This window comes from Myotis myotis, unplaced genomic scaffold, assembly GCF_014108235.1.
Source record: "Myotis myotis isolate mMyoMyo1 unplaced genomic scaffold, mMyoMyo1.p scaffold_m19_p_7, whole genome shotgun sequence".
NCBI lineage: Eukaryota > Metazoa > Chordata > Mammalia > Chiroptera > Vespertilionidae > Myotis > Myotis myotis.
Genome location: NW_023416379.1, coordinates 9,377,281 through 9,403,108, shown reverse-complemented (window position 1 = coordinate 9,403,108; position 25,828 = coordinate 9,377,281). Strand labels below are relative to the sequence as shown.

The 25,828-nt window shown below is 44.6% G+C and overlaps 1 protein-coding gene across 2 annotated transcripts in view; it reads left to right on the top strand.

Moving 5' to 3' along the window:
- Window positions 1-25,828, top strand: part of PLEKHG1 (pleckstrin homology and RhoGEF domain containing G1) — a 188,024-nt gene that overhangs the window by 149,656 nt on the left and 12,540 nt on the right. For both annotated transcript variants that reach the window (XM_036316627.1, XM_036316626.1), the window contains 11 exons: window positions 1,360-1,429; window positions 5,429-5,475; window positions 8,162-8,312; window positions 10,870-11,001; window positions 13,018-13,200; window positions 13,290-13,385; window positions 13,573-13,659; window positions 18,695-18,728; window positions 21,053-21,130; window positions 23,348-23,386; window positions 25,171-25,193. In XM_036316627.1, coding sequence (XP_036172520.1) covers window positions 1,360-1,429; window positions 5,429-5,475; window positions 8,162-8,312; window positions 10,870-11,001; window positions 13,018-13,200; window positions 13,290-13,385; window positions 13,573-13,659; window positions 18,695-18,728; window positions 21,053-21,130; window positions 23,348-23,386; window positions 25,171-25,193 — 940 coding nt within the window. The remainder of the gene's footprint in view (window positions 1-1,359; window positions 1,430-5,428; window positions 5,476-8,161; window positions 8,313-10,869; window positions 11,002-13,017; window positions 13,201-13,289; window positions 13,386-13,572; window positions 13,660-18,694; window positions 18,729-21,052; window positions 21,131-23,347; window positions 23,387-25,170; window positions 25,194-25,828) is intronic.

Sequence of the window (25,828 nt, the reverse complement as noted above, 5' to 3'; positions counted from 1 at the left end):
ATTATGGTGTCCTGCAAGGCTCATGAGAATAATATTTATAATGCAATAAAATCTAAAAATGTAAGCTCTGACTTTAATCAAATTTCATAACCAAACTCATTGAGAAGATGGGATGTGGGCAGGTTTAGGGAAATTCAGAAGTAAATACCATGCAAAACTGAAAATAATGAAAATGTGCCGTCAGCATGTTTAGAAACATGGGTACAGGCAGCAGACACGGCTATAGTGGAACATGCTTGTAGATAGTGGCAATGAAGGTGGGAAACAGAACGCAAGGTTATTTAAGTTATTAAACATGTAGTGCACAGCTAATTAAACACTCAATATAGTAAAATATGTGTTAATACAGCAGTGCAATATGGAAATGCGTTAACATTTACACTGAGAATGTCCTTTGACCCAGCAATTCCATTTGTAGAATTTTATCCAACTACGCGAAATTAGTTAAATGAGTTATGCTATTTTTACCCAATGAAATATCATGCTGTTACTTCAAATAAGGAATTGTGTAAAAAATAATATAGATTTACATCTAAGAAAAGATCTTTTCTTCCCTAGCATATCTTTCCTCTAGAGCACAACCTTTGTTTAAAATGTTATATTTGTTAGTGTGATAGAATGTCCGACTCCTCCAATGGATTCCAAGCTCCAGGAGACCCGGGCCAGAGACTGTCTCTGTTTGCTCACTAATGTATTTGCTCTTGGTGCTTGCACAGTCCCTGGTGCGTGGAACGCTGTTTGATGAATGAATGCGTGTGTGTGAGCACCCATGGCGACAGTGAGACACGCCTGGAAGACGTAAATGTTGGTCAGAGCTTATCTCTGAGTGGGAGAGTTACAGATCAGACCAAAGGTTAAATTCCTGTCCCTTCATGACCTTGGAAAGGCCTTTATCTGAGCCTTGGATATAATGACAATAGGTCCTCAGTTATCCAATTAAATGATGCCTTGTAAAGGCCATATAAATGTTTAAACGCCTAAGGCAGTGGTTCTCAACCTTCCTAATGCCGCGACCCTTTAATACAGTTCCTCATGTTGTAGTGACCCCCAACCATAAAATTATTTTCGTTGCTACTGCATAACTGTAATTTTGCTACTGTTATGTAAATATCTGATATGCAGGATGTATTTTCATTGTTACAAATTGAACATAATTAAAGCATAGTGATTAATCCCCAAAACAATATGTAATTATATATGTGTTTTCTGATGGTCTTAGGCGACCCCTGTGAAAGGGTTGTTCGACCCCCAAAGGGGGCGTGACCCACAGGTTGAGAACCGCTGGTCTAAGGTCTATAAAATGCCCTCAACCATAAAACTACAATCTAATATTTCCTTTTTTGTTTGTTTGTTTATTAGTGGACTTTTGCAAGACTTGGAAAACTGTGAAAATGATCCTGTGGCCATAGCAGAATGTTTTGTGTCCAAGGTAAGCAGGGTTCATTTTTCTGGGCCAACAACACAGATACAGAGCACAGATTGTTTTCATTTTACCATTAAAATAACCTGTTTGTTTCATGGTGGGTGAAGTTAGCCACTAATCTCACTCTGGCTTTTTTTTTTTTTTTTTTTTTTTTTTTTTTTTTTTTACCAACAAGGGGAAAAATAGACTTTCCCCAATAAGTTAGGAAATATTAACTTAGTAGTTGTCCTGGAATTTGTATAGCAATTATATGATGTTATTCGGCTTTCATAGAGAAAATCTTTAAATTTGGGGAAATTAGGGAATAGAAGAATGTTAGAAAAATAACTAAATTTAAAATACTACCAGACCAATTAGACTATAAATATTTTATGTATAATATATAGGGCACTAGCCAAGGCTATATAATTATCATTGAGGGGCTAATTAGAAGCAGAATTAATCTCTGACATCGTAACAATGTATTCTTATTTCCCTACATTTTTTCTTAACCTGCATTGATGGTTTAGGAAAACACAAGGAAAGGCATTTGACTTTTAAAGCTTAAATGGCAGTTGGTGCGTACTCTGTGCCCAGGGAGGAGATAGAATTCTGAAACATACAAGGCAACCCTTTCCAACATTATTTTCTGGACGTACATATAGAATCCGATCGTAAGTTTCTCTGAAAAATTCAACAGCTTTTGTTTGGAAAACCTCTAGCAGAAATGGTTTTCCCGCAAAACCTTGTGTGATTTCTGCAGTTGTGGTTTCACAGGTACAAAGGGTTAAGCAAAGCTCGGTGCTTTGGGATCAGCCAAGAATTAGCACCTCTTCTCAAGCTCCAGAGTCTAAGGCCAGTCCAATGGGAACTCTGTGGTGTCCCCCCAGCCTGACCTGGCCCCAGGCTTGCCCCACGGGGTCACGTGCGACGGCTGCAGATCCATCCAGTGGCTTTGGACCCAAGCATAGCACTCTGGGTTGTATTGCAGTGTGGTTCCTTAAAGGCAGCTGACGGCCTTGTACATAAAACACTCCTGACTTTGTGGGTGGGGGTGGGTGGGGGCGTGTGAACTTGTGAAATGTTTGTGCACACATGGCTGCATACAGTTCTTTTCACAAGTTGCCTGTGTCGTAATTAATTCTCCTGAAGGGTGGGAATAGGAAAAAGAGAAGGAAAATGAAAGCAGGAGAAATGGGTCAAAAGATATGCCAAGGATATCAAAGGAGATATGTTAAAGTAACCGCAGCACATAAACAACACGGAGGCTTTTGGAGACGTTTGGGCTTTTACTGGTAACTGTAATCACAAGTTGATTAAAGACGGTCCAGCATATGCTTAGCTCCGGCTTAATTATTCACATAAAAGTCTGTTTATGGGCCACGTTGCCAACTCCCAAATCTCATTTTTCATTGTAATGGTGCCAGGTTTAATTAGAAGACCGACTCGGGCCGTCCACACGCTCACATGTGAGCAGGGAACTGTGAGGGGGTGTTGGGTCCTGGCACGACCTGCCCCTCACTCAGCACCCTGACATTTAGAAGACGCTGCGCTTTCTGAAGCCCGAGCAGCTGCTCAGCTCCGCGAGGACGGAAAATTGCTTTAATTGAGAGGCCATTAATGAGAGAGGCAAAGCTGGCGGTTGACTTGGGCTTTCATCTGAAGCACTGGGGCCTGCACAGATTCACCTTTGACCTCGCGCTTGTGGCCCGAGCGGGTTACAGAAATCCCTACTGACAACCGGAGAGCCGTGCGCAGGTCTCAGCTGCTGCTCCTCGCAGAGCAGAGTGCAGAGGCCATTCTCCCGAGGGACAGAGATGACGGTCCCTCCGGGCAGGCCAGGCTGCAACCCCCCCCCCCCCACCACCGCCCCCGGCTGAGCATTCCTCTGCTCTCGGGACTCTAGAAACACCCAGAGAAGACTTACCTCCATTTCCTGCCTTGACCTCCACCCTCTTTTCCATCCCTTATCTTGACTGTGACCTGGGCTGACCCTGGGTTACATTTAGCAAGGAGACAGTTTGTCTTCAGAGATCCAATGCCCCTATTAGCCTCCTCCTCTCCCTTGATGCGTGGCCTGCCTCCCATCACTGCCTTTCTCCCTCCAGTGCCCAGACATGCACACAGGTGTGCACCCCCCCACACCCACACACACACACACACACACACACACACACACACACACATACTTACTGAACGTATCCCCAGGAAATGCTGGTATCCCATATTCGTATCAGGCCAATGTCACCTTACCCATGTGCTCTTTACACATGAAATCTTTCTCATTGTGTCCAGGGAAACTTTATAAAATAAAAATTTTTAAATCTAATCCTACTTGAGTTTATCAGGAAGGATTCTAAATAAAAATGCATTTTAAATCAGAAAAAAATGTATTTAAACCATTGAAGTTCTAAAAAGTATAATAAAAGGCACTATGGAGAATAATTCATTGGCCTTGAATTGTTTATTCTGACTCAGAGAGTTACAATAAAAAATATAAAAACCTAGCTTCTGCCCCCTTCCCCACCCATCTGCAAACCCCTTTCCCTCAGCCATCTAGGGAAACATTTGTCAAGGACCTTGAAATTGACCAAAAAGGTTATTGGGTGCCTACAGTAGAAAACCTCCCATTGCCTTCAATGGAAAAAAGCTTAAGGATGGCTTCTTGGAGGAAATAAAGCCTTAGTTCAGTGTCAAAGGATGCTCAGTGGCTCTCCAGTGAAAAAAGTGGGGAAGACAGACAGTGGGCAGACACACACAGCTCCTTTCATTGGCTTTGAATTAAATTACAAGTCTGTCAATTACAGATCACGGATAGCAATAAAGGATCGTGGCCACAGACATGCCAATGGATACTGTCCCGTAGAGAGACAGTTAATTTCTTTACTCACCCATCTCTACAGAAAAAGCCACTTTTGTGTCTTTTGTAAACTTATTTCAGCATTCCTCACTGATCAAAGTGTGATACCTTTATTTCTTTTTTGACCCAGTTGTAATATCTTACCACCTTCCTCATTAATTGAGAAGGTAAATAAAATCTTTGACAGTGTTCATGTTATATGTGTGTGTGAAAGTCATGGTTCTACCTTTTAAAACAATTATCCTTTAAGAGGAAGAAGTATTGATTGAATATTTCCTCATATTTGATTGGATGGCTAAACATCTGAAAGATTAAGACATACTAGGAAGCGTGGAATATGACCATAGCAAAAGGCAAGAAACCCACAATGGTTAGTCAGACATACTGCACTGAGGCATTGCTAACAGCCAGATCCGTACAGATGGGAAGACTTAGATCCAGCTGTCAAATAATTTCCAGCTTAGCCGAGGAGAGGGGATTCAGTGGTTCAACAAGTATATCCCAGATGAGCACAATATGGCACCTATGCTGCAGGAACTCACAGCCTGGAGTGGGAGATAGACAGGTACACGGAACATGTCACTATCCTTTGGGAAATGCCACAAGAAAGGTAAGTCTTGGATTTTGTGGAAGCCCAGAGCAGGAGCAGTTGCTCAGCCCAAAAGCTTAAGGAAGGCGCCTTGGAGGAAATAAAGCCTTAGTTCAATGTCAAAGGATGCCCAGTGGCTCTCCGGTGAAAATGGTGGGGAAGACAGTGGACAGACAAGCCGCTGCTTTCTCATACCCTGCACATGCTTCTCACATGTGGATGACATTTAAATCACCCACTTCTGTTTCTCTCCCACACTGCAACTCCACCGAAGGTCTATGAGCACTGGAGCATAAACCTTCTGTCCCCCCTCTTCCTTTCCGCCCCCCCTCTTCAAATTTCCCTAACACAGCAGATGCTTGATGAGTGTTTATTGAACTCAAGTGCATGTGGATTCTAGATATGACACAAAGTGGATAAAAAGGCGCAGATGTTTGCCACAAGGGCTCAGGAGGCAGGCTCATATTGTCGGAGAAACAGATTTAAAGGCTTGTGGGCTGTTTATTTGTATTGTTTTTAAGTGGCTGATGATGTCTCTGCTGTTTTGCCTATGAAAGTCTCTTTTGTTGCCTTACAGAGTGAAGATTTCCACATTTACACCCAGTATTGCACGAACTACCCGAGGTAGGCTGTGGGGGTGCGCGGCCATGTTTTCCTTCGCTTTCAGATCGTCTCGAATCAGTCAGTCCAGTGGATGTTGGTGTCGGGCGTTATGTGGCTGGCACTGTGCTGAATGCTTTGGGAAAAGTGGAAAACCCGCTGAGCCCGGATCACAGGAGTGCCCCACGCTGGTCTGTTCAGGCTTTGGGCTCCCAGGAGAGCTGCTGTAGGGAAGATCATGAAAGACCCTCCAAGAGACCGAAAAGGTTGCAAGGTGTCCTTCCGTGGAAAACCGAATAAACCCGTCTTTTTTGCTAGACGTCTTGTCTAGTAACTCTTTTGTATGTGTGCCAGGTTCCTAAAAATCTCCGAAGGACTACCACTGAGTGTATATAATCTGGCTGTTTTTTGCTGTCAGTTCTATGAACTAGGTAAGTTTTATGGAGTTCAAAGAAAGGAAAGATCATTAGTTTAGGAGAGATTCCTTCTGTATAAATCTCATTCAAACATCTCATTTGGAGAAAGAACTTCTGAATTTGTAATTTGGGGAGTTTATATATTAGGATTTTTTTGACTTAGTAATAAGAAAGAAGAGTACAAAATAAAGGCTTCTTTCTTCAGGGTCAAAGGAAAGCCAGAATCATTGGTGCCAGATGTTTTTAAGAGTCTGTCACTCATGGAGCGTGGTTGAAAGCTCAGTGCAGGTTGATAAGAAATAGGAGCTATATCCCTCGCCTCAGGCAGTTTCTAGCCTTCTGAGGGTCAGAACCCAGTTGGATGCAGTCGTGGAAGAGCGAGTTAGAGAAGATCAAATCAATGAACACAAATGAGTACAGTGCAAACTCAGTAACGTGCAATAGAAACAAAACATACTGATATGAAGAGGTCGCACATCCCAGTGAGCTGAGTTAGGGACACTTGGGGAAGTGATTTCTTATTTTGAAGAAAACAATGTGTTAGCGATGCCTCAAAGACATTCTCAGAAGAAAAATTTTAAAGGCATTCTCAGTGAAGCGGACACATCCAGTTCTTGCCCGATTCTGTGTTTTCATCTTCATAGAAGTTTTCCTCTCATCCCCTTGTCTCCTCTCGTCCCCTTGTCTCCAGTTTGCTCCTAAGGCCCGAGCTTCCCTTTCCTGTCTTAAGCCAAGAGTGCCAGGTGTTTCGGCCCATCTGACAACTTTTCTTCCCCTCAGACCCAAGGCTGGTGATATTAAATGTCACCAGCACCTCTTGACAGATGTCCACCTTCCTCATACCAGTCACACCCCAGTGATTTCCCTGGGAAGAGGCACGGACGGGCCTCCCTCTCTCCCCCAGGGCTGCCCGGACACAGTTGGGTGATTGTCCTCAGATGTCCCCCTGTGCCCTGGAGCGCAGACTGCTCACAAGTGCCTTACCTGTGGACAAGAGCTCCAGCCTTCTGATGGCCAATGGCCACTGAGCAGCTGATTCTGACTCTCAGGAGCCTGATAAAAGTCCCACGGTTACATGATAAAAAGAGTTTTTTAGGGGGAAACAAACCTACCTGAATAGATATTTGTCAGAGCAGATGGCTCCAAAGGGATCCTAATGGCTTCATGGGGAGACCTGCATTTCCAAGGAGTTCTGTTTTGTTGTTTGGCTCTGTCTGCTTTTCTAAATTAATCCTGAAAACAGATTACTGACTTGGGGAGAAATTACTTCCACCTGCTTCCTTCTAAGTTATGAGACCTAATATTTTAATTTATGTGTGTGTGTGACTACACAAGCCCACTAGCTTGCTTTATTTATGAGATTTGAGCATTGTTTCAACCATTCCCCTGGGATACTTGGGAGCCATCCATATATATATATTTTTTTAATTGATTTCAAAGAGGGAGAGGGAGGGAGAGATAGAAACATCAATGATGAGAGAGAATCATTGAAGGAATCATTGATCAGCTGCCTCCTGCCACGACCCCCACTAGAGATCGAGCCTGTAACTCGGTCATGTGCCCTGACTGGGAATCGAACCATGGCCTCCTGGTTCATAGGCCGACGCTCAACCACTGAGCCACAAAGGCCGGGCTGGGAGCCATCCTTATTACCTTTGGGGGAGCTGGGATGGAGAAGGCATCCTGACCCTCTTTTCTAATACACCCCTGAGCTGCACTCCTTACGGAGCAAGGGTATCCAACTGTTTCAGAAGTGTCTTTAGAATAAGCAGAGCCACATGGAGGCGCAAAGAGGGGTCTGTTCAAAGATGCTCAAAGGGAAGTTGACCTGTGGGACCAGGTCTCCGAAGACTTGCACTTAATGCCATGCAGTCTGTGCATTATACAAAGACTACCAGCAGAGGGGCGACAATGTCCACCATGAGCTGGATCTGCGGGGCGAGGGGCTCCTCTTTCTCAGTACAGAGGTGCCCCCTCCTTGCCCTCTAACCTATGGAAACTGAATACAGATGTGTGGTTTGAGCAGATGGGGTTCAATTGCTAAGCCATGTGTCCTCGTAGGGGCCAAATCTCTGGAAGGAAGGAGCTTGCTGCTTAGAGGCATGTGTCTATGGGGGGCCATCGCTGTTGGGGTGTCTTTCTCTAACTCACCCACCCAGAGGGACAGCTTTGTCTCACTTACCCAGAGGCCTTCTTGTCTAGCTATGGCTCTGTTGCTTCCCTGCCATGTAAAATTTGAAGACCCATGTTAAGCATTACAATTTAGATAAAAATCTTTCTTCTTCTTCTTGCAGATCTGTGGCTGTGCTAACTGAGTGCATGAGGAACAAGACCCTGGCCAAGTTCTTCAGGGAACGTCAGGAAACTCTGAAACACTCACTGCCTCTGGGGTCCTATCTCTTGAAACCAGTTCAGCGGATTCTCAAGTATCACCTCCTTTTGCATGTAAGTTTTCAGCCTGCTCTTGAGTTCGTTCCAGAAGATGGGGATTTGTGTGTGTATATTAGATTTAGGGGGAAAAACATCAGAAAAGGCTGGGGACATATGGAAACGTTTTTCCACACTCATACTTTACAACTGACTAATCTGCTTTGAGGAATTAGAGATATTTATGTTCGAGGCCTGCCGCCCCATTGACAGCAGCTAAGTACAGATTCAGTGCAGTTCTGATCTGCCGGGCTCAGGAGCACCTCATGCTGGCAGTGACGGTTCCAGGCAGGGAGCGATCATCATAATGAAAAACAGGTTTCTTGTGTTTTATTTTACTTCCTTGAGCCCAGATTCAGTAGGCAGTGGGGAGGGAGAGCGATTGGTCTCAGATCGGCTTTTGTATGAGCAAGGAGCAGGGGCTGAAAGAGGAGAAGACAGGTGAGCGGTGTGATGACAATCTTTGGGCTGGGCTTAACATCGTCTCAGGGTATCTTTTCTTTACATCATTTCCCATTATTTGGACAAAATCAAGGAAGCTTTAGAAACAAAGGTAGACGTAGCACTCATATTCTCATTTCTTATCTAAGGACGTTGATAGAAATGGACAAAAGTTGTGTTGAAAGTAACTTTTGTGCTGTAGGTAGAATTGGATTGCCAGTGCAATAGGGGAAAGACAGTGTGCCCAGTGGTTAGGGGCTGGCTCGGGGGCGAGACTGCCTGGGTTCCCATCCTATAAATCGCCCATGAGCACTGTGGCTCACAGGCAATCAGTAAAAATAAATTATTATTGGTATCGTATTATTTTTGTCCTACATTAAAATTTTTTCTTAGGAAGATTTTAATTCAGAGTTCCTCTCCATATCAACATGTCTGCAATTTGTATGTATCTCTTTTTAAATGGTTCCAGGTTTCTAACTTGGATAATCATTCCAGGCTTGCTCAATTCACACACCTAACATTTTAAGAGCCCTTATATTCCTTCTTTACCAGGACTTCCTCAATTTAGTCTGTTTGCCCGGGTGGCTCATCTTTGAAGAATATCGTGTCCGGTGAAGCCACATCAGGGAAAGTACTTTAATTGTCAAATTGATGCTAACTTCTTAGATTAGTGGGATTTCAACATGTGAATTTTGGGGGAGACACAGACATTCAGTCTATAACAGCTGGTAATGAATAAAAAAGGGAAGAACAGTGGTTAGATTATTTGAAAACTAACTTCTGGTTGCCTTTGAAGTATTTTTTGCTTTTATTGTTTATTTAGAGAGTGTTTTTTTCTGTGTCATTCACATCACTTCAAAGTTGTGTAGCCATCCGTGAAGATCCCACAAGAATACGCACTGTACTCCGGAGACTGTTGTTGATGAACAGATTGCCTCTTGGACTAAAAGAAAAAATTAGCTTGTTGTTTTTTTTTAACTTCGCTGTTGATGTTGAGCTTACCTGGGAGTTGTTAGTTTGGAGATACAGTTTTAAAGGACCTTTCTGAGTCTGGAAGGGAGATGTAAATCCCTTTCCAGTTTCTAACTAGGTGGAAAAATTAAATACTCAGTAAAAGTAAAGATTTATGTAATATGACTATAAAATAATCTTTATAAGTTATACCATAAGATTCAACCTCCACCCATTAGCTTAATGAATATGCATGACGAATGCCATGGAAATGATCTAATGGACTATACTGTCTTCCTATGTTTTACATATTTACATAGGGTTATTGTTATTTTTATTTTAAGAAGATAAAGCTTAATTTAATGAGCCTTTATTGGCCACCCAGCTCTCTGGTAGGCCTTGTTGAAAAGATAAAGGACAAAAGGAACTATGCCGTCGTCCCTGGCGTTACACACTTAGGATTCTTAGGGGCATGTGTCTTATGTGCTGGAAAAAATTGGCGCAGAGATTGTGTCCCTTTCCCATCTCCCTGGCATTGTGGACCCTAGTGCTAAGCTCAGTGCTGACCATCAGAGCAAGGATTTGAACCAGGAGGTCCTCCTCAACACACTGAAGGATTGTCTTTAGTGAACTTCATTTGGGCTTCAAAGCCTTGACTACATGCAAGTGCACTTGCTATAGAAGTGGTGTGTTGTTGTTGTTTTTTTAAGGTAATATCCACTGTATTTTCAAATCTATTACATACTAACTCCTGTGTGAGACCTTTTACTTTCTCTGGGAGAAAAGTAATAAGTATGTTTTCCATCTTGTAAGAGTGAGAACTATATCACATTGGCCACCAGGAAGCTCTGAAATTTCCAACTATAATGTCATCTCTCATATCTATTGTAATCACTAAAATATCTCTATGAGATTTGATGGCCTGTGTACATCTTTTGTTTTATCTTGTTTGTCATGACATTTTAATCCACTTCTGTCTTCCCAGCTCCATTTTCTTTCCTGTCTTACCATTTTGTTGTAGGTATTTCTGATAAGTTATCTCAAAATCTTAAAGAATGATGTCACATGTAAATAAATAAGCAAAAATAAAATATGAGGAACTAATCATAGAGGTACCATTTGTATCATTGACAAAATGGGAAGCTTTGAAAAATAACGAATTTGAGGTTTGTTTGTCTTTAAGGAAATAGAAAATCACCTCGACAAGGACACAGAAGGCTACGACGTGGTGCTGGATGCGATAGACACGATGCAGCGTGTCGCCTGGCACATCAACGACATGAAGCGGAAACATGAGCACGCGGTCCGGTTACAGGTGAGCCCTCGAGATGGAGGTGCTGCAGGTGCGCTGACTTCTCATCGTTTTCTAAATCAGATTTTAAGGCTGCTCACGTATTGCCCATCATTCATGGTCTTCATCGGAGTTCTTCCTGAAGAAAGATCGGGACACCGATAATGCTGATCATTGTGTATTTAAGAGAAAGTCCCTTGGGAACTTTTAGATTAATAGTCTGCTTATAGCCCCTTCCATGATCTAAGTGAAAAATTTGAGTCTCCTGAGGCCTTATGTTATGTTCATTACAAAGAAATAATTCTAGTTGAAAGCACCTTTCTCCAAGTTGTTAAAGGAGTTTGCAACTTCTATTCCTCTGTCACTAGTTCATGCAGAGCCCTGAGGTGGTGTGTGTGGTATTGGGACACAGAGCAAGGAGGGCAAAGTCTGGAGCCAGGTCCTTTGCAATTTCATTTGGGATGAGACCCACGGCTTTACCTTAGATTCCTCATTTTTATAAATGAGACAGACGAGCATTTGCTCAGGTTCCTTCCAGCACCAAAATGTTGAGCCCTGAACCCCTGAAAACTTTTAATAGGTGCTAAGCCAGTGGTCATATCCTGGATACCTCAAAAGATGTCCTTTTTTAAAAATATATATTTTATTGATTTTTCACAGAGAGGAAGGGAGAGGGATAGAGAGTTAGTAACATCGATGAGAGAGAAACATCGATCAGCTGCCTCCTGCACACTCCCTACTGGGTATGTGCCCACAACCAAGGTACATGCCCTTGGCTGGAATCGAACCCAGGACCCTTGAGCCCGCAGGCCGACTCTCTATCCACTGAGCCAAACCAGTTAGGGCAGATGTCCTATTTTTAAAAAGAAGGTGGTGTGGGCCCAGAGGGAGTCTCAGGCTCTGGGGTATCCCTGGAGTGAGGCATAAAAGCCTAGAGCGGCCCCATGTTCTCAGCACACCTGTGCCTGACTCAGGAAAATAAAATACATTATTTAGCCCGTAAGTCTGAACAGAATTCTAGGTTTCATCGATAGGCAGCCAGAGTGTGGTGTGTGCAACTGACTATCAAAAATCAAAGGAGGGCGAGAACCTAAGCCTCCAGGCCCTGTCTGGCTTTTGTGGCAGCAAGAAAGGCTTAATGCTTCGTCATTCAGATGTTTTGTGGACGTAATGTCAGGCATAACATCTATCGCGTTTCCCACAATGGCTAAGTGACTGGCTCTTCGTGGCCTGTGAATTTGTTTGGCATTCTGAAGGCACTGCTGCTGAGGCTGTGGCTCAGTCTTACCTCCATTCCTCTCCATTTCCACTTCCCCCCAAAGACGTTCTGGGGGTCTTGTGTGCTGCCTAATTAGATGCTGTTTGTGGGCATTTTCATCTTTCAAAGTAATAAAATCAGCTTCATTAAAAAAGATTGATAAGGATGTACAGTAAATCCCAAATAAACGTCAAAGTCATGCTGTCAGTTTGTATTCAGTAAGTTCCATTCAAAACAAAGAGACGAAGAAATGTCCATTTTCTTTCCCCAAGTAAATGGGATGAATACCAGGAAGTTTCTGAGACGATGGGTCTTGTATGATTTTCCCACGGACTTTACTAGTAGCTTTGAGTTTCTGAAATGTGGCAGGGTCTCCCGTTTCTGGGAGAGGATTTCCAAGTCAATAGCTCAGAAGGGTTTTGTCCAGAGAATGGGGGGTGAGAACATCAGGGAGGGATGCCTATCTGAGAAGGTCTCATACCAATGGGTCTTTCCGTAGCTTCTGAAAGACATAACTGCTGCAGCCAGCCATAGGAGGGGGGTATCTAGGAATGGAGGTAACTAATTGGCAAGTCATCAACTAACAACTTGCTTCATTTCTGCTAACCCTTAAGTGACGCCACCCATAAATATAGACTCAAGTCATGGATCATTACACACTGTTAGACGCAACATAGATATTTAGATGCCATTCTCGAGGCTCAAGAAATGGGCCACCGTGCCCTCGCTGCCTTGCCTGCCCACCTCCTGTTTAATCACATGGGACATTGACCTTTTTGCAGGAGATACAGAGTTTGCTCACTAACTGGAAGGGGCCAGACCTAACCAGCTACGGGGAGCTGGTGCTCGAAGGAACCTTCCGCATCCAGCGGGCCAAGAACGAAAGGACCCTCTTCCTCTTTGACAAGCTGCTTCTCATCACGAAGAAGAGAGACGACACGTTTACGTACAAAGCTCACATCCCGGTAGGTCTGCATGTGGGTCACGGGCAAGGACCTGAGTGGCTGGCCCGTTCTCTTCCACGCGTGCTCACCCGTCTCGCTCTCCCGCTCAGTGTGGCAACCTCATGCTCGTGGAAGTGATCCCCAAGGAGCCGCTCAGCTTCAGCGTCTTCCACTACAAGAACCCCAAGCTGCAGCACACCGTCCAGGTAACAGCAGGCCCTCCCCTCCCTGCCAGGCCCGCCCTGCACCCTGGGCGCCCTGCGCCAGGCAGCCCTTCTCCAGCCTTCTGGCCACGTGGTGTGTTTTGCATCTTGTCAGGGGGTGAGAGGAGGGTCTGAGTCTGGTCTGTGGTGGCGGCGGGAGTTGTCTGACTGCCCCAATCTCCTTCCGTAGGCCAAGTCGCAGCAGGACAAACGGCTGTGGGTTCTGCACCTGAAGAGACTGATCCTGGAGAATCACGCTGCCAAGATCCCAGCGAAGGTGAGACAATGAGGCCAACAAACAGTAAGACGTAAAGACATCCAGGTCCTTGTGGGGGCAGCCCCAGGAGTGAACTTCAACTGCAAAGTAAAGAAGAGTGAGAGCAGGGATCCGCCAGGGACCAGCTGAGCCAGCCATTTATTCTGAGAGGACTCGCATGTAGGGACACTGTGGAGAGTTTTTGTTTCGTTTTTTTAAAATGATGTTGTTTTCCTTTTGGACGTGAAAGAAGAAAAATACAGAGGAGATGATAAGTACATTTCTAGAGAACGAGTAAACACTAAAGAGAGCTATGAGGATGAATCAAAGTGCACGAAGCACCTACAGTGACTAAAGCTGGTTCCGGTTCTGTGAGAAGGCGAGGGGACCCAGGCCCAGACGTGGCCATGAAGGGGTCTGCAGACAAGGGAGCTAGCCCTGAATTACATAACTGTTTGCTAAACATAATGCATTAATGAAAGTATAAGCCAAGTGTTGTGGGAGGGTAAAGTGTTGAATTACAGTTGAGTTGGGAAAGAAAGTGCCTTTCAGAATCGAAGAATGAGGAATATTTTTATTAAGTGAGGGAAATGGAAAAGGAAAACCAAGCCTCGGGAACAGCATACACAAAACAGAGATGCCTAGGGGGAGGGGCTGAGTCCCAAGAAGATGGAGTTGGAGGTGAGGCTGGAGAAGTGGGAGGCAGACAACTGGGCAATAAAGGGCTTTGACTTCACACAGTAGAAGTCTGGATTGTATTGGTGACGGTTTGGGAAGAAGGGTATGGCATGGGTTGCCCGTGTTCTCAGAGTGTAACTTCGGGAACAGTGTGGCAATGAGTGGGTGGAGTGAGACTAGAGACAGGAGAGGAATTAACAAGCCACCACAATCGTCTAGAAAACAGATCAGGGGCACTGCCAGGGAGCCACAGCATATGAGGGGATGCAAAAACCCATTGTGGAGGCAGAGAGAATAGGATTCTGCCCACCAAGCATGAGGAGAGGGAGAAATAGAAATCAAGGATGAGTAAGGAGTTGGGCCAGGAGGATGGTGTTGTGAGCTCCAAGATAGACTGCGAACGGGAGGAACGGGTTGGATGGGAGCGAGAGGGCTGAGCGCTGATACATGTGCAGGGGCAGGTCAACTGCAGGTGGCAATTCAGGTCTTGGAAGCTGCAGATCGGGAGGCTCTCTCCACCCAGACAATAACTGAAGCCCTGAGAGTTGATAGGAGGGTCCATGATAGGAAGGCCCATCAAAATGTGGAAAGGAAGAAGAACTCTTGGGGATCCCAACAACTAAGGGATCTGCAGTGGGGTGGGGGGTGTAGAGAACATCAAAGGAAGAGTAGCGATGAGGTAGTAGGAAACCTGCGGGGAAAAGGTGAGGTAACGAAGGAAGGAAAGACTCAAAGAGAGGGAGCTGAGTGACAGCCTCAGATGCTGCTGAGGTCAAAACAGAGTCCAACAGAAACGAGATACCAGATTCGCTCACTAAGAGACAAGGCGAGGCTGGAGTGGGCTGAAGAGAAAAGGGAGAAAAAGGAACAGACGGAGCAGGCTTTTCTTTTTTAAAACAGAGTTCAGAAAAGACAAAAGCTGGTAGTTTGAGGAAAGGTGAGATCAAAGCAAGACACTGTTTGTAGGTGAAGAATGCCCTGGACATAAGTAAACAGAGGGGAAGAAGACGGGGAAACAGGAGATGGGAAATAAGAGGAGGGATCCCCTCGGAATGTGACCCTGGGAGGTGGCAGGGTGGGATCAAAAGCTCAGGGCTGGGGGTCAGTTTTGGAAACAGTCAGAAGCACCTTCCCGGGCTGAGCGAGAAGAAAGATGAAAGAATAGAGAAGCTTTGAGGTGGATTTGAGGGAAGGTCGAGGGCTTGATTTCACTGAAAATGGGGGTGATGTCACTTACTGGGTGAGTGAAGCAAAGATGGGCTTGGTGGCTGAGCGAAAGTGAAGGTGCAGAACTCCCGCCCAACACAGTAACCTGGGAAAGGCGTCTGAGAGCCCCGGCAGCTGGCCACCATGGATCAGTGCGATGAGCTAATTTCAGATGACTCAGAAACTAGTGTTGAGGCACCACGGCGCACCTGGGTTCCCCAAGGGTGGGGATTGGTGACAGGGAAGGTTAACAGGGCAGGAAGGCGGGGCACTCGTCAGCACGGATGCAGTGATCCAACAGGATTTGCAGGCTGAGCAGACGGTGAAATTAACTGGGGAAATAGACCTGGGTTGAAGGAGCCCTGGCCTTGTAAACTGAGAGAACAGGTTCAGCAGGGTGACAGGTGGGGAGACGGAAATGTGGAGATAATGTGGGATTGAAGAAAGGCCCTTTGGAGGCCTGCCTTGGAGGCAGGGCAGGTCAGGGTGGCCGTAGGTTCTGGGGGCAGCTCCGATTGTGTGTTGCTGTTCTGGAGTGGAGGAAAAGGTTATTGGGGATCATGTGGTGAGGAACTAGGGGGAGGATTATCCACGTGGATGGTGAGATGGTCCGTGCTGTGGCATGGAGGAGTAAGTGGGGCAGAAAATGGGGGGATGATCACAAGGGTAGAACTGGGCGGGGACTAAGTAGAAATGAGATTTCTCAGAAAGGAGAGCACCTGTTTTGCTTTGTGTCGTTTGAAAAGCATCTGCAGCCCTGCTCAGGGGCTGTCAGCAGTGATTATGTACCCAGGAAATGAGTGTGGGGAGGTGTGTGCCTTGAGGCATGAGTCTCATTTCAGCAGGTGTTCCGAGATGTCAGGGAGCTCATGTGGACAGGTGACTGCATTCTCCTCGTGGGTAGTCATTTGGTTGCTGGCCAGTGCCTCGCAATGAATGTGCTCTGAGCAATGACAGTGGCTTTGATAGGCCCCACCTATTGTCTACCTGTCCACTGGGAATTCACGCCTACCAAGGGATTCCGAAGGGCAATTACAGGCCATTACAAAACAAGACTAATGCGCGTACCTGTCCTCTCTCTCCCACGCCAGGAGTGTATAGAACAGGCAGTTTTCCCTTTACATGTAAAAATGGTCACAATAGAATTGTCCTTGTTTACCCAACTTCCTGGTCCTTTTAGAATCTCATTCGGTTTCAACTACACCTTCTTGAGCACGCACACACTGTGCTAAGTACTTAATAATCTTATTTCACCCCACACAAAACTCCTTCTGAGAAGGGCCTATTCTCCCCCTTCCAGAGAAATAAAAACAGGCTCAGAGACTTGACACAAATTGCCAAGTTGATGCAGCTAGTACATGCCCGAGCCCAGGGTCAAACCCAGGGCTGTCTGGCCCCAAAGAGCAAGTCTTCACCGTATTGTTCCCAAGGGATGGAAATGGAAACACACTTATTTAATGTACTTTATCCACGATGGTGTTCTAATAATTTTCTATTTTATTTAAGCAGATAGTTAACTTGAACTTTTCACTTCTTTCCTTGACTATTTCTCAACCTTTTCCTTAAAACTATCAAAATATATTTATTCCTATTAAATCAAAGAAATGTATAATAGGGAATTTTTTAAACATCAAAAAATGTACCACCGGTCTAATAATATTAGCACAGCTGTTGGAAATTCATTAGTTCCTGTCAACCTTCTTCCAGTCCTTTAGTTCAGTGATGATCCCTGGCTGACTCCTAGTGGACAATGTGGGAATAACACTTTTTGAAATTAAATGTTCAGGGAAGGGTGGGGGGGCGGAGATAAAAGAGCAGTGTTATAAAAATCCAAACATTTGTTTTCTCAAAGTTATGGTGACTGCATCGAGGCTTCTTTCTTACCCCTTTGGTTAAACAAAATGATTGCCACTTGGTCTACACATTTTTACTGTGATATCACAGATGGTGGAAGAATACAACAAAATAATTTTTAAATTATTTTTAACGTAATGTTTGTAGGTTCAGTTACACTACCCTTGAAAAATGAAAATTACTTTAAAGCAAGAAAGGCTACCCAACCTATTTTTTTTTCATTTTTGAATCCTCAAGAAAAATTATTCTTGTTAGTGTAGTTGTCATATCTTTTTATATTCCCCTACACATTAATAACATGTGGCAACAATAACAGTTTTTAAAAGCCTTAAGGGAAGGCTGAGGTTGAGCTGGGGAGAAGTATGCGTGGAGGAAGTGAAGGCCAAGGTTATGAGGCCCTTTCCATGGGGAGGTGGAAGTAACTAACTTGGGTTGAGTGCCTACCATTTGGTCCTAGTAGTGATTCTGGAAGGTCGGTCTTGTTACCATCTTTCAGCTGAGGAAACACATTCAGAGATGTGAGAGCACCCACATGTAGTGCCAGAGTGGGGATCACAGCGCTGTCCTTCAGAGCCCTTCCCCCTACCCCAGCTCTGTTCTGCTCACCCCCACCCCAAGATTCTAGGCATACACAAAAGATGGTGGGTGCAGGGTGCTGTAGGGAGCCAGGAGATGGAAGGAGGAAAGCAGAAAACCTCCAGCAATCTGTTTTGCAATCAACTCAGAACAGTTGAGTGGTATGGGGAGGGCCGGTTGTGCAGATCCTGAGCCCTATCCCGTGGGCTTTTGGTTCCTTAGACCTGGGTTGAGTTCAGTAGGTCAAGGCTGGGTAGCAGGAATCTGCATTTTATAATATGCTGACCAACAGATACTAATGATGAGCCAGGTTTTGGAAATGTTTGGTGAAATGTTTCCCTTTTTCTTCTCTCACCTCTCATCTTCCCACCCCCCACCCCCGCGCCCCAACCCCTTTCTCTGTCCCTCTCTTTCTCCCTTTCTCCTCCTCCCTCCCTTTGTCTCCCCCTCCCCCTTCCCTCCCCCTCCCTCCTTTTTTCCAGGTGGGGCTGTGGTTTAGCTCAGGTGCTCAGTTATGCAGCATCTACTCCCCACATGGGGCCACTCATCTGTTTGAATCCCTCGAACTATGTGTTAATGCCTAAGAGAAATCATGTGTTAATGCCTAAGAGAAAGCTTTTCCTTAAAAAGCTTTTAAAAAACCACTTATTCAGGTGGGATAAGACCCATGTTAGGATTGGTAGTTCAGAGTAGAAACCAAAAGGATGTCATTGCAATTATAGCTACATTTTCTTTCTTTCAGGCAAAGCAAGCAATACTAGAAATGGATGCCATTCGTAAGTTTCATTTTCTTAACACAGTTTGAAATTTCATTTTCTACTTGTACCTATCACATATTCTATCTTAAAGCTTATAAAAATATCAATTGTTAAGTAGCAGCTCTCTACTAACTGTTTTAACAAATAGTCGGCAGGCAGTACCATCTCTTCCTGACATATTGATTTGTTTCTACATTGATTCCTCCCTTTTTATCTGTGAGTCCCCTGGCGGCTGGCCACTTGGCTAGGTCTCTGTGTCAACTAACAATGTAAGATATGCTCCCAGGGTCAACCCTTACCCCCACCCCCAGCGCCAACAATTAAGGTCTCACGGTCCATTTCCCACCTCAGACAGAAAATCTATGTTGATTATCTGAAAACATCAAGATAACTAGGTAGTTACTGGTTTTCCTGATAACAGCACAAATTTCAAAATTACAGCTGCCCCACATATGTGATTGTATTGCTAGGCTTATACAAGCAGGCAGAGAATAAATGTAAGTGAGCTCTTTCCTATAAAATAAAACCTTATTTTATCATATCCTTGTTACCTCCCAGGTTAAAAAGAGAAACAATGACTTTAACGACTGGCAACTAGGTCTGACAAGCTTTTACTTAAAACTTTCAAAATAATGAACGCCCTGGCCTGTGTGGCTCAGTGGTTTCCCTCTCACATCAATGTTTTTCTCTCTCTCCCTCTCCCTCCTCTTTCTAAAAATCAATACAAATATTTAAAACACACACACACACACACACACACACACACACACACACACAAAAACAACCTCAAAATAATTTACTTTTGGGGAATCTTTCCCCAAGTGCAAATGCTAACTCACCCTCCAGGCTGCCACAGTGGCTGCGAGTCCCCATTTCCGGTCTGACAAGTTCTGAGGAGCGATCCCCACAGTGCGAGGCTGGGCTCACTGCCCTGTGGCCCCTAAATCCTCACATTTCACTCAGAATCTCTAAGATTTTTTTTATTTTTATTTTTATAAAAGCACTCTGAAGAGAAGGCATGGCCAGGGATGGCCAGGTGAGAATTAGAGGGAAAGTGGAAGGAAGATGGGATCTGGAGACGTCAGCTCTTATTATGATGAGTTCATTCAATAAAATGACTTACTTGTTCCCAGGATCTGGGTTAGCTCTTGGGCACCATTAAGATTTTGTGGCGCACAGAATAATTTCAAGCACAAATTGGTGCCACATGCCTGTCTGCTGGGCCCAGGACTGAGCCAGAGCAGCCCAGCCCAGGAAAATAACCTTATTTGCCCTACTTTGGACTTGGCTGAGCGTGAACAGAGTAAGCCAGTCCAGTGGACCCGATGGCCTCATATGTATAACTTTACCTCTGACATTGGAGAAGTGCATGTGGTCTTTGCAACTCTTAGAACTCTCTCAAACTCTCGGTGCTGCTGAAGAGCATTAACCCTGGTTTGAAGGCCATGTTCACAGGGCCATCCTTAAATTGTTACCCTCTGGTGTCGGCATGACGATGGTCATTGAATACGCTGCAGTGGTTCCGGGTGAGACCAGATTTCCTTGATCCAGAGTCTGGGTACCCCTTAGATGGGGTAGAAAGACAAACTATGAAATTAAATGATAATTCCTTTCTGAGAAGAGAATCTAAAGTACTCAACAGATGTTCAAAGGAGCAAAGTGTAGACAAGTATTAAGAGTCAATGAACTGCCCGGTCAGCGTGGCTCAGTGATTGAGCGTTGGCCTATGAACTAGGAGGTCACGTTTTAATTCCCAGTCAGAGTACATGCCTGGGTTGTGGGCTTGAACCCCAGTGTGGGGAGTGCAGAAGGCAGCCCATCAATGAGTCTCTCATCATTGACGTTTCTCTCTCTCTCTCTTACTCTCTGAAATTTATTTATTTATTTATTTATTTATTTATTTTTAAAAAGTCACTGAATGGGAGAGCAGCTCCCATGGGGGCAGGAAGGGCGAGACATCCTTCACTACGTGGGGCACCAAGGCCTCATGAAATCTCCAGGTAGTTTTACCTTGACTGTAGCCCACCACCGCCATCTGTCAGGGGCCTTGGTGACAAGTTCAGCCTTGGGAATAGCATTTTAATGGCATTTTCTGACCTCTGTGGGCCATGGTGGCAGCAGAAAGTGAGGACAGAGAGAGAGAGAGGCACTTAACTTGCTAACATGCCCTGGAAGTCCCAAGGTAAAGAAGTCCTGAGATACATATTCAACACCAGGTATGGAAGAAGGGACTCCTGCCTGAGGGAAGAGAATAAATGCTGAGATATCCAAAGCAGGTGGCTCCCGTATTCTGAGCCGTCACCAGGCACCTGGTTCTCACAGTCACTGCCTTCTCTTTACAGATTACCCCGGCTTCTGCTACAGCCCCGAGGGACAGGCGAAGACCTGCTCCACTCCCTACCGGTTGAGAAGAAAATCTGGTAATTCGGATGTTTCATCCAAAGTTGATAAGCGTGGGGACTAGCAATGAAGGTCGCTTTCAGTCAGACAGAAAGGCAGTTCTGCCAAAACCGATTTGGCTCCGTGGATAGAGCGTCGGCCTGTGGACTGAAAGGTCCCAGGTTCGATTCCGGTCAAGGCATGTACCTTGGTTGCGGGCACATCCCCAGTAGGAGATGTGCAGGAGGCAGCTGATCGATGTTTCTCTCTCATCGATGTTTCTAACTCTCTATCTCTCTCCCTTCCTCTCTGTAAAAAATCAATAAAATATATTTAAAAAAAGAAAAAAAAGAAAGGCAGTTCTGTTCTGGTCTTGGAGCTCACGGCCAGTTTGAGTGCAGTTGGGGCCGAATTATGATGGGGCTCCCAAGCTTCTGTTCTAAAACTCTTTTCTACTTAACTCTGTTTTCACGCATATTAACCAAGTAGCTTTGCTTTGCATAGCCTCTTGTCGTAGCAGACAGGTACTAAACCCTGTCTACTGTCACCAGTGAAAAAATTGTATCCTGTAAATGACACATACCAGGATTGTTCAAACTTAAAACTCTTAACACACAGTTGCTGAATCAGACTCCAGGTAGTATTTATTACCTTGGGGAGCCCTCAAGTGTTTGTTCATTTGTTTGTTTGGTTGGTTGTTTGTTTGTTTCATTTGAATCACTATTTATTGAGCACCTACCTAATCTGTGCTTAGGACCAAAATGCAAGAATACTAGTAGATAATACACATGATTCCTGCTTGCAAGAAGTTCAAAGTCTAGTGCAGGGGTGGGCAAACTTTTTGACTCGAGGGCCACAATGGGTTCTTAAACTGGACCGGAGGGCCGGAACAAAAGCATGGATGGAGTGTTTGTGTGAACTAATATAAATTCAAAGTAAACATCATTACATAAAAGGGTACGGTCTTTTTTTTTTTTAGTTTTATTCATTTCAAACGGGCCGTAGTTTACCCACGGCTGGTCTAGTGGGAGGGTCCAAAAAGGTGATTAAACACCAGGAGAGGGAGAGGTTCACCTCTAGGAAGGAGAGAGGGGGCTTAGAGAGCGGAGGGCCAGTACCCCGATGGAATCTAGGGGCCGAGGAGGCAGGTGGGAGAGAATAGACATGCAGAGGCCCGAGACTGAGACAGCATATCTTAGAGGGGACATTGGTGGTCAGTTGTTCACACTGGCGGAACGTGGGATGGAGCTGGGGGTGGAGGTGGGGGCGGGGGTGGGGGTTAGTGTGGCAGTGGAGGTGGAGCTAGAGCTGGAGCTGGAGGTGGAGGTGGAGCTAGAGCTGGAGGTGGAGGTGGAGCTGGGGGTGGAGGTGGGGGTGGAGGTGGGGGTGGGGGTTAGTGTGGAGGTGGAGGTGGAGCTGGAGGTGGAGGTGGAGCTGGAGGTGGAGCTGGAGGTGGAGGTGGGCAAGGTGAAACGGAGGGAGATGTGGCTAGAGGTCAGAGAGGGGCTTGATCATGAAGGCAAGTAGGCCCCACAGAGGGTTTGCACTCAATCCTGCAAGCTATGGAAGGATATCAAGCAATGAAATATTTTCTTTGAGAACCGAATTCTGCCTCAATGTGGAACATGAAGTAGGCAGGAAGCTGTCCCTCTGGTCCAGGTGAGAGATGCTGAAGGCTGGATTAAGACAGTAGTGACTGGGGTAGAGCACTAGTGGGATCCCACGAGACAATGGATGAAAACAGGAGAGATTAGAATGACGTCCTGGTCAATAGCTTGGGAGGGGAGCGTCAATGACAGCTGAGGTAGATACAGAGAGAAGGGCAGGTATGGGGAGACCGGTGCGCTGAGGTTGAGACTTGTGGTTTTGTTGGGCCTGTGGGGACGCTGGGGGGAGGTCAGACTGGCAGCTGGCATTGGAGGTCTGAGGCTCGGGACGGGGTCCGGGATAAGAGCGTTAAAACTGAACGTTATCAGCTTATAGATGGTAGTTAACGCTAAGGAAATTGCTGTACCAGCTGGTAGGGCAGGTGTTCTGTTATGCAACTCCTAATTACACAGCTTAATGTTCACCTTAGTTTTGATGGGGTGAGTGTCTTGCTGCTAAGTATCTCTAAGCAACGGGGATTTGGGCAAATTTTATAGAAAATTTCTAGAGCTGAATTAATTTGCTCAGAAACTAATAATTTACTTTTAAAGAAAATAACCTCTTGATTTGGTCTTGCAAGTGATGCTGGCCTTATTTTTTCTTCCTCCCAGAACCTTCCTCAAGATCACATAAAGTTTTGAAGACCAGTGGTAAGTCCTGAAACATCTTCTTTTTGCATTCTTGTTGATATCCACTAAGTCAAACCACACACACACGAAAAGCACCAGGTGAGAAAAATGAAAGCACCAGATGAATTACAGATTGATGGAGTTGATTAACTTCTGTGAGTAATAGTGCCCCATTATAAAATGTAAAGCCAAATGACATAAAATGTTTGCAATATAGATAACAGGCAAAAGAAGATTAATATCCCTATTACTAAAAGGAATCCTATGTATCAAAAAGAAGGGACAAAGGACCCTTTTTTAAAAGGCAGACAATATCATTGGGCAGTTTCACAGAAGAAACACAAACTGCCAATAAAATGTATAAATGGTCACCCATGTTAGTAATCAGAAAAGTCATACATTTACATTATGCTAAGCGAAATAAGCCAGTCAGAGAAAGATAAATATCACATGATCGCATTCATTTGTGGAATATAATGACCAACATAAACTGATGAACAAAAATAGAACTAGAGACATAGAAGAATCGAACAGACTGTCCAAACTATGAGGGAAGGTAGGGGGTGAGGGGGTAAGAGATCAACCAAAGGACTTGTATGCGTGCATATAGGCATAACCAATGAACACAGACAACAGGGGGGTGAGGGCATGTGTTGGGGGTGGGAGCGGCCAGGGAGAAGTCAATGGGGGGAAAAGGTGACTCATGTAATACTTTAAACAATGAAGAATTTAAATTTAAAAAATAAAGAATAAATAATAAATGGGAAAAATATTCTCCAGTGAGGATTAATAATAAAAAAGAATAATTTGAAGTTGAAAAAAATCATACATTTAAGTGAGATAGATAATAAGGGAACAGCCGTGAGCTTGACCTAATGATATAGAAAAACAAGCACTTTGAAACTATTGGTGTGTAAGCTTTTTAGAGCAAAGTTTGGTAAAATGCATTGAAATGTGCGGTACAGGGAGTATTCTGCAGCCGTCGGGAAGAAGGAAGTATGTCCGTGGACTGACAAGAGTGTCCACATATATTTAGCAGGAAATGCAGTGTTACATATTGTACCTTTATTTGAAAAGCAGAAACTGTGCTTTGTGGTGGGATGGGGGCAGCGGGCAGGGTCTGGAAAGAGGAACATCAAACTGTTAAGTTGGGTGACCTCTGTGGGCTGGGGTTTGTGGAGAGGGTTCGATCACTTTTTACGTTATATGCTTCTGTCATTAAGCAACTTGTAAAGATGAGATGCACGTAATGAAGGCCTCCGTAAGAGGGTCTCTATGAGGATCCGGAAACCCAGACTTCCAGGTGTACCACTCCTCAGCACAGGCCACGGGGACCCTGCTGAGAGATGCTCTATGTTTCCGTTGTAACCAGTAAACTGTTTTAAAATTAACAGAAGCATAGTCCTATGTTTAAGTGATTTTCGGGGCTTAGGCCATGTGGATTTTTTTTAAGTAACACATATTGGCGGGGTGAGGGTGCGGGGGAAGCTTTTGAATTTATTAGGGTGAATTGGTCCATTGCTCTCGGGGATTAAGGAGGATACTTACCACTCAGATGTATGTAGTAGTTTGAGCTATAGTCCAGGGCATATAACCAAGATAACTGGGAGGTGTCTTTTGAAAATTAGGTCTAAGGGCCCAGAAGCTTCTTGGTCTTTAATTATGAACAGTAAGTTTAAAAGTCTTATAAAAATAGGAGTGCTTACCTATATGTGAGATACATTTTTAATCCACAAACTTAAAAAAAAACCTCAAACACTTTATTTATTTGTTTGTTTATTTGTTTTATTTTTTTTTTCCCCCAGAAACATCACAAGACATCCAAAAGGTAAGTGCCCTGACGTTTCTTGTTTTCCAATGTGTACTTCAGGCACTTTCCATAAGTACTCTCATACCTTCCCCAACCCCACCCCCCGCCCCCGCCTCCCCGGCCTGTGTTCCAAGGGTGAGCAATTACCTTACATTTTGAAATGGGTTTAAGTGAGGACTCGTCCCTATAACCGCCTCCCTCTCAGAACTAGGGCATTTTTTTAGACTTAATTTTGTAATAGAAAAGAATATTCAGAATGAAATTTTATTCTGGCCCTTCTTGCTTTTCTCTTCCCTTCCCTCCCTGATAAACAGACACACAGACATATTGGCAGGTAGATATTCCAAGGCACTGTGTATCCCAGTTTCATTGACAAGTGATGAAAACTTCTTGCTAATTTGACATTTCTAATAGATCACTACAGTGTTTGGATCAGAAAACATGTCCCTGGTAGTAATTAGTTTGAACCGGTCTTCACCCTTTCAAATGAACTCTGTGAAGCTGATGTTTATGCCTACGGAGGGCCTCAGCGGGCAGTCCGCTCCCAGTCTGCACAGTCGAGCTCCATCAAGAAAGGTTCCAAGTTATAAAGGACCCCATTGTGTTCTCTGATTAGACATCATTAATGTCACATGTAGTTTACTTCCTCACAG